Here is an 8699-nt window from a genome sequence, read left to right as displayed (position 1 = left end):
TGCCGCCATATCATGGTTTACCAGCAGCCCCAAACATCTAAAGAATAAACTACCAGCCAAACAAGCTTGTAAGAATTGTATTTAAACTTCCCCTGTCTGTAATGTGTCTGTCTATGTAATTGTATAAGAGTCCCTGACTTTGTGAAATCCCGGTCACTTTTAAAAATGTTTGTGTATATGTATTTTAACTGACAAAAAAAATCTATCAATCCAAACTGCAGCAGCCAATTGATGCATGGAAAGAGACATGTCACAAAACACCAAAAAGTGAGATTGCCAAGCCTTCAATACTTGATATTCCTACAAGGTAGGGAGGGATGTATTTTCTGTTTGTCGAGATTTACAGTCTCTTTTACTGTGGTGTTGAAAACGCAAACCATGATATTGAAGTGCCCTAAGTATTCGGTATGCTTTGTTTATTGGTTGTGTGGTGCATTGCCACAGAATCCTGTTGGTGGAAATTTGTTGCATAGATTTTATAATTATAAATATGGCATCAAAATGAAGTAAATATCTTCTTCCACCCCCCCTAGCTAATCATTGTCTGCAGCCGACTCTGACTGTGAAGTAATGAAACAGAGTGACCTCCTCTGTGGTGGTCGGAAAACCCTCAGTCTTCTGGCCCCTAGCCCTGTATGGCATTGACAGTGCCACAAAAGCATGTTGAAGTGGCAAATTCGATATCAGTTTATAAACACAGGGTCACTACAGTTATTGTTATTTTGGGTCGTAAACATTATTTTGAGTTAATTATGAGGGGGGTTCCATTTATTTTACAATGCAAAAGGAGGGTCATGTGAATATGTTTAATGTTGGAAAGAGGGGTGCATTATTTTTTGACACCTTGAGTTGGACCAGCTCATCCCACCAAGTAAATGTTGATCTGTCCCTAACCTTAAATCAAGAATCAAATGTTTGTTTTCATACATTTTTACGATATAGCCACATTGACTTTGTGGCTAATGTATCCACTAAAAACCCACGCCTCGACCCGGAAGAACATGTGACGTATGCCGTTCGAGTTGTTTCAGGTCAGTCGGACAACAACACTGCTAACAGCACTAGCTACACTTATTTTGTAGCTAACGTTACATAGCGCTAGGTCAACTTGGCCAATAGCGCATATTTACAAAGATTTGTATGTGCGTTGTGATTTCGACAAAAATGTCAATTTTGCAAGGACAGATTGGATCCATTTTGGAGATAATGGTCAGCGCGACTGTTACAGAAATTAGCAAAGTTTTCGAGGGTTCTGCCTCGTCTGAAGTGCCAACAACGGGAGAGAACGCGAGTGAAACCCCAAACGAACAGGTATATCTGCTGATTGTGTAAAGTATGGCATTTTGTAAACCAGTCCGCTAGTTAATTACACCGAGGTTGCAGCCTCCGCCCTGGGGCGTAATCATTACGCCGAAACCGTTTACTCCAGACGGAAATCGCAAACGAGAGTTGCTATTGGATACATTCAAAAAGAGCCCTCCCCATTTCGTTTTGTTTTGCTTCATTTTGATTTAAAGATGCACTATGCAGAAATCGCTCCGCCATTTCCTGGTTGCTAAAATTCTAATACTTCGCCTAATTTCAGTTTGTGACAACACAGTATAGTGTTAACCACTGTGAAATATATTTTCCTTGATCAAAAATATTGTTTGTAGCTGGTGTACAAAAGTAAAAGATGCAAAAACGAAACTTAAACAGAAATAGCTCACACAGAACAGACCTACCTCTTGTTTTCAAGGAGCGTGACTGATCAACGAGAAAGACAGATCTATAACCCATGCCTTTGCAGTTGTATGAAAACTGTTTTATGTATGAACTGGGATACCAGTATATTGCCGGCTGCATACATTTCGTTTGGATGGTTAAATGAAACCATCAATATGAGAAATATCTGGCTACATTCTAAACTGAAGACTGAAGACTGAACTGATTATTGCTGGGGCAAAAGCGTCACCAAACTGGCTTCCGAGGACTGGGGTTCCCTGTCCCCGAAGAAGAGGCGAAGCGAGCGGGGTAACTGGGCACAAAAATCTTATCTCAGCAGGTGGCATTTTTAACTTTGTATGGAGGTCAATGAGTACCGTATTTGGTTAAAAGCACGTTGAATGTCTTATTTGCTGTGTGGCTTATTTGATCGAATAGAAGTTTACTGATATGATACGTTTACTGACTGTTATGCGTTTATCTTGGCCAGGTCGCAGTTGCAAATGAGAACTTGTTCTCAACTAGCATACCTGGTTAAATAAAGGTGAAAATAAATAAATATATATATAATTAGGACACGTGACATCCCAGCAATTTTGCGCTGTGCCTGGTCGTCATTAGTTACCACAGCCACAGAGTCATAATCCCGCCTATTTCATTGTTACAACGGCCACTATAGTATCTGGTCAATATAATACAATCTGTGCCATCCTTTAGCCCAGGGCCAGCGTTCTGATCGTACATCAAATCACATTTTATTGGTCACATACACGTGTTTAGAGAAGTTTGTGGTCATACACACATCTTTAAAAAACATAAGTGCTGGGTTAATAAAGAATACTAGTATAGAACAAGAAGGCCTGCACACTGTTAAAGCTCCCAATTCACGCTTTTTGACAGCGTTGCTATCCGAAACGGATCTTCCTCAGGTCAAACACTGAGTTTTCACATCCCAAAATATACACATTTCACCTCACATGACCATTGCGGACATGACGAATTGTGGGTGCCAAAACATTTGTGTATCTTAAATAATGAGATGGGTGCATGTAATGGTTCCAGAAAATAATATATATTTACAAAATGACCAAGCGGGTAACCGGTAAGGCAAGACAAATTAAAGTAAAGTAACATTCAGGTAATCAATTGTCTAATCTCAAACTCTTGATTCAGACCTCTAGGAGACCTCTAATAGACATGGTACACAAACAGTGAATCCAATACAATTCTCTTCTCAATAATAGATTATCAGATGTTTTTGCTGGTGTAGCGAAATGCTTGTGCTGCTAGTTCCAACAGTGCAGCAATCCAAATAAAAATATTTAAATATTGATCATTTATTTGACCAAGAAAGACTCAATCTCAGAGAAATCATCAGAGCGTGCAAAACAGTGCCCCTCTGTCTCAGTATTTGTAGCCCATGTATATGATGCTGTCTGGACAAAAAGAGCATGGCATGTCACACTCTTTTTGGCCAGACAGAATCAGATACATGGGCTCCAAATACTGAGACAGAGTGGTGCTTTTTCAATCGCTTTCAATGCTTTCTCCGGTGATATTGTAGTTTCAGCCACTTGCGAATTGAAGGAAAGTTGTCGGGTACACTGTTCGGATGCTGGAATTGTATTTTTGGATGAACGTGTGAAGGTAACTTACACTTCAAGTATTTTTTGACAATCAGATGAAAGCATGACTGGTTGTGTTCATGCCACATTTCAAATGTAATACATTTTTACAGTTTAAATTACATGTCTTTACTATAAAACCCACATTAGAACCTGGTAAAGCTGTCATTTGGACTGCTCATTAATTTTTAAAGTCATGCCCCTCTCTGTTTTTGACTATTACTTAATAAGTCTATAAAACACACGGTTGTTAGAATCTTAATATCACAAACAGAAGTAGTATTATAACCAATTTTAGGCGGGCATGTCATTTTAAATGGTTTCCCCCTGTTGCCCCTCCTCCCGACAGTAGGGTCTGCTCCCAATAGTTGAATGTGCCATGCCCAGTTGATAATCACCCCGATAATTACCTCAACTGAACCTAAACTATACCAAAACTAAATTCACACATAACACAACAGATAAAATAAATGAAGTATGATGGGGCGAATGCGTGAGTTGATGGGGCGAATGCGTGAGGGGAAGCAGACGATGCATAATTGTGTAATCACCACTTGTGAATTAAGAACAGGGCGGGCTATTTTATTGATCTATTGTAATTATAATCAGTCCACCGAATCCAAGCAGTCCTATCAGTCAACTCTGGCCTTAGAGTACACAGTCAGTGAGAACATGCATCTTTTACAATGGCAAGAAGACCAAGACAAATGGATGCACATGCTGTGTTAGCTTTGCTACCAAATCTGAATGAGACCGACTGATGGGGAAGAAATGAATCCTGATGACATCTCTGATTATTCTGAGCCTCCGAATAAGAGAGAATGGTGTGCGCTCAGAGAAGGGACAGCACCATTTGCATAGAACGAGCTACTGGCCAATTATCAGCACAAACTGTTATCACAGAGAGCAGGCCCTAAAACATCAGCAACAAACTCACCAGCTTTCTTTGTTTGTGACTAGCTCTAACTGATGCCATTGCTTGAAGACGCACACCATGTAAGCACAAGCAGACGACAACTGACTATTTTTGCCTGCTATCATATCAACACTTACAAGCAAACCTGACACTTCTAATGTTTAGACTACTGATGTTTTCATAATTTGACCACGTATGATGCTGACCGTTTGTCTTGGTGGTTGGGGTATTTTTATTTTGTTATAAAAAAAATATGTTTCCATGTTCCAACACACATGCTTTCTGTTCCATAGTTATAACAAAAGGCTCTCCACAAATACAATTTATTGAACACTTGAATTACTGCGTTACGTTTATTTATCCTACAGTAACAAACCAATAAATTATTTTGTGTTATTTGGAAAACAAAATATCTTCATGTTCTGTTACCTAAGACCTTCATGAACACAACCAAATGATAATTTTTGCAATAGCGTATATGAAATGTATTAATTACACTTAGAATGTTTGTCTGAATGAATTATAATCGCCAGAAATACTTGTCAGCTACGTTTTATAATGGTAGCTAGCTAGTTTAGTAAACTGAAGTTTGTTCTGTGAATAATATAACCTGTATGCCTTCAACTTGCTTTTGTTCTTTTCACTCAGTTGACCCAGTTGACCTCTTTCATGGAGATACTGGCTAAGGAGGCTGTGGACAAAATCTACCAGCTATTCAACGAGTGCTCCTCTGTTCTGCATCTGGAAGTGTCTCGGAATCAAACTGAGAATGAGGACTTGAAGAAGAGGCTAGACGCGGTTGAGACCGAACTGAGGACTGTTTTAGAAGGGAGTGGAGGACGAGAGAACACATCAGCCAATGGCTGCTGCAGTGAAGTCAAGGTCATCCACCAGTTAAAAGGCACACAGCCAGGTGAGACTTGGCATTATTTCAGGGAAGCCATCAATCTGGTGTTAGATTGCTTTTGCACACTGTTACTAAAATCAGTGCTTTTGAATTCGATGCAAACCTTTTTGATTTTGACTGCAATCTTTTTCAGGCTTTTGCGCTGGTGATGCAGAAGTGAAACGCTCCCCCATCCTCCACCTGTGGAAAGGGAGACTTCCCTCAACTGTAAACGAGGTAGGTCTATTTGCGCAACTGACAATATCCTGTTAAAGGTTTAGTTCTTGGAAAGCTGTCTGGAATTACTAGGGGGTACAGAAAGTAACAACCTATACTTGTCTATATCACACAAGTGTCATTATGCACCATTTGGTACCAATTGTATTTAATTATTTAAAGTGAGTACAAGAAGCATTTCATCCCTTTGTGGTGAATTCTGTTGTATGATATCATTATACATAGATCGGCGTCTAAAACTGCTTTCCCTCTCCATCTCAGCACTCCAACATGGAGGACACGATCGAGTCAGTTGTTATCAAAGAAGAAGGGTTGGAAGAGTACCTGTACAACAGCACATCAGACCCAAGTCATTTTTTAGAGAGCCAGGCCCAGGAGGTGAGTGACCCAGAGAACCCTACAGCGGACCCAAAGGACAAAGGTGGCGACACAGGGCCAAAGCGTTTGAGAAAGCCAAAGATCACAGGGGCTCGTCGGGCAAAGCCCAAAAAGGAGAACCACCTTAGCTGCAAGCACTGCAGGAAGACATTCAGCAAACTGATCCAGCTGAAAGCTCACCAGGCGATCCATGCAGCAGCGGAGAAACCTTTTATCTGCCAGCAGTGCGGCAGAGGTTTTTCCTTTAAACGCAGTTTGGATGCACACCAGCTGCTTCACACAGGAGAGAGACCGCACACATGTGGCGAGTGTGGTAAAGCTTTCACCCTAAAGCAGCTACTCAAGAATCACCAGAGACTCCATGCAGGGTTGAGGCCGTTCCACTGTGACGAATGTGGCAAGAGCTTTAACCGGGCCCACGGTCTCAAGATGCACCAGATCGTCCACACGGGAGAGAGGAAGTACAGGTGTGAGATCTGCAAGAAGAGTTTCAGCATACCAGGAAATCTCCACAGGCACCAGCGTATACACACCGGTGAGAAACCGTTCCGTTGCGATACGTGCGGGAAAAGCTTCAACCAGGCAGACACTCTGAAAGGCCACCAGCGGATCCACACAGGAGAGAGGCCATTTACCTGTGAGACGTGCGGGAAATGTTTCATTCAAAGAAGTGCTCTGAAAATGCACCAAAGAACCCACGCAGGAGAGAGCGCCTTCCTCTGTGTGGTGTGCGGGACAGTCCTGGCTTGCGTCAACTCCCTCAAGACACACCTTCAGACTCACACAGCAGAGATGCCTTGTATGTGCTCAGTGTGCGGTAGTAGTCTCAATTCTCTCACTCACCTCAAATCGCACCAGCAACTCCACACTATGGAGAAGCCGCACAGCTGTGGCCTATGCAACAAGAGCTTCAAGTCGGTCAGCTACCTGAACATACACATGAAAACTCACACTGGGGAGAGACCGTTCACCTGTGACGTGTGTGGAAGGATGTTCACTCAACACAGCAGCCTGAAAACCCACCAGGCGGTCCATACTGGGGAGAAACCTTTCAGCTGTGAAACGTGTGGGAAATGTTTCAGCAACACTGGGAACCTCAACAGGCACCAGCGGATACACACTGGAGAGAAGCCTTTTAGTTGTGACCTCTGTGGGAGGAGCTTCAACCAGGGCAACAGCCTCAAAGCCCACAAACAAATCCACACAGGAGAGAAACTTTACATGTGCGACAAATGCGGGAAGAGTTTTTCCTACCTGAGGAATCTGAAAGATCACAAGTGTTACTATATCTAAACCCAATAGGCATAGCCTCGTATTGCGATGGACCACACTTGGTTTGAACAATTGTCTCGGCATTAAAAATGCATTTATAGGTCAGTGAGTGGCATACTTGACATATGAAGTGTACTGATAAGATTGGTTGTCAAAACAGCCCTATTCAAAGTATTTAATTTTAAACATGACTTGTTTTAGAAATCAACTTTGATTTTGAAAAATGAATAACCAGTTGCCTTTGTTGGGTAGAAGGACTTGGATTGGCTGGTGGTCCAGTAGCTGTTCAATGGAGCAGAGACTAATTTATTTGAGAAGGATGTACATCTGTAACCTTTCTTGTCTTGTGTACCTTTTATTATTGTTGTCTCATTTGTGAGCCAATGGTAAATAAAACTCTTGAAATTAGTCCTCTGTGTGTGTGTATATATTTTGAAGCATTACTTGTTGTTCTTGCTATCTGTGCATATAGTCCCTCTAACAGCTGCAACATAATATTGAGCAAATTGAAGGGTTATTGAGGGATAATTTATTTGTATTTTTTTAGGGGTGTGGCTTGTCAGTAGAGCAAAACATGTCTGAAACCCTGATGAAGACCGCTTGCAGTCGAAACGTTGGTTATTAATTTATTGCATCGGAGCTGCTAGTGTGCTGCTTTTTTTTTTAAGGATTCAAATTATCGGGTGCCTACAGGCTGGTGTCCCTCTATGGCGCTAATCACGTTCAACCTCTAAAGGTTGACTCAAGGCTCACTCACGAATGCTCAGCAGTAATGCCCCTCAGCACTTGTAGGCTAATGTAGTATCTTTGACTCTGTACAGTGGGTACGCAGGGATGTGTAATGGCATTTAGAAGCACAAGCAGTTGTATCTCTGAGTGCGACTGCATGTCTCAAGTTGGAGAGAGTATGTATGTATGTTTTGTATCCATGGATGGGCAATTAGTCATACATTATACAGTAAATGCCTTAAGTTTATTAACTCCGAACAACACTCCTTTGAGTCTAATTCACATCAAGATCTCACATTATGGCAGATATTGTAAATGATCAAGAAATTAAATAAAAATAAAAGCATGAATTTTCAATAAAGCATTTAAAAACATAATTCTGTGACATTTTAAACTTAGATTCTTTACAGTGCATTTGCAATAGACAGTTGCATGAAAGCAATAAACATAACCATCTGAAAACAAAGAAACTGCAAAAGGAAGTCACAGAAAACCAATACCTAGAAGCCAAGCTGTAAGCACTGTCAGCATCTCTAGGGGAAATTTGCTTCTGGGGCAGCATGCAATGCTCACACAGGGTTTTAATAGGTTTGCAGGCTGTGAAATGGGTCGGTTGATTGAGGAACACATGGGTTTGTCCTGTAGCTTCTGGGTGTTGTTGATGATCCAGTTACTGATGTACAGTGGCAAGAAAAAGTATGTGAACCCTTTGGAAGGAGCTGGATTTCTGCATAATTTGGTCATGAAATTTGATCTGATCATCTAGGTCACAACAATAGACAAACACAGTCTGCTTAAACTAATAACACACAAACAAATATATGTTTTCATGTCTTTATTGAACACACCATGTAAACATTCACAGTGCAGGGTGGGAAAAGTATGTGAAACCCTTTAATAACTGGTTGGCCCTCCTTTGGCAGCAATAACCTCAAACGAACGTTTTCTGTAG

The 8699-nt window shown here is 41.3% G+C and overlaps 1 protein-coding gene across 3 annotated transcripts; it reads left to right on the top strand.

The window, feature by feature from the left end:
* Positions 1–981: 981 nt before the first annotated feature.
* On the top strand, positions 982–7426 carry LOC112265310 (gastrula zinc finger protein XlCGF26.1). Of its 3 annotated transcripts, none has more exons than XM_024442479.2 (4): positions 982–1031; positions 4894–5158; positions 5286–5368; positions 5630–7426. In XM_024442479.2, exons 1-4 carry the CDS (start codon positions 1011–1013, stop codon positions 7037–7039), a joined length of 1779 nt encoding a protein of 592 aa, XP_024298247.1. In that variant the 5' UTR covers positions 982–1010; the 3' UTR covers positions 7040–7426. The 3 variants fall into 3 exon arrangements, with proteins under 3 accessions (XP_024298247.1, XP_024298246.1, XP_024298248.1); XM_024442478.2 differs by lacking the exon at positions 982–1031 and adding an exon at positions 1038–1311; XM_024442480.2 differs by lacking the exon at positions 982–1031 and adding an exon at positions 1351–2013.
* The last annotated feature ends 1273 nt before the right edge of the window (positions 7427–8699 follow it).

The sequence above is a fragment of the Oncorhynchus tshawytscha genome, linkage group LG13, assembly GCF_018296145.1.
Source record: "Oncorhynchus tshawytscha isolate Ot180627B linkage group LG13, Otsh_v2.0, whole genome shotgun sequence".
NCBI classification, from domain to species: Eukaryota; Metazoa; Chordata; class Actinopteri; order Salmoniformes; family Salmonidae; genus Oncorhynchus; species Oncorhynchus tshawytscha.
Note: the sequence above shows the minus strand (reverse complement) of the source record. Positions and strands in the feature narration are given on the sequence as shown.

What these genes read in the sequence shown, in the direction of transcription:
- LOC112265310 (XM_024442478.2), top strand. Translation starts at nt 1,141, where the DNA reads ATGTGCGTTGTGATTTCGACAAAAATGTCAATTTTGCAAGGACAGATT. An exon ending in GTTAAAAGGCACACAGCCAG is followed by an intron (nt 5,159 to 5,285) that starts GTGAGACTTGGC and finishes AATCTTTTTCAG; the next exon opens with GCTTTTGCGCTGGTGATGCA. An exon ending in TTCCCTCAACTGTAAACGAG is followed by an intron (nt 5,369 to 5,629) that starts GTAGGTCTATTT and finishes TCTCCATCTCAG; the next exon opens with CACTCCAACATGGAGGACAC.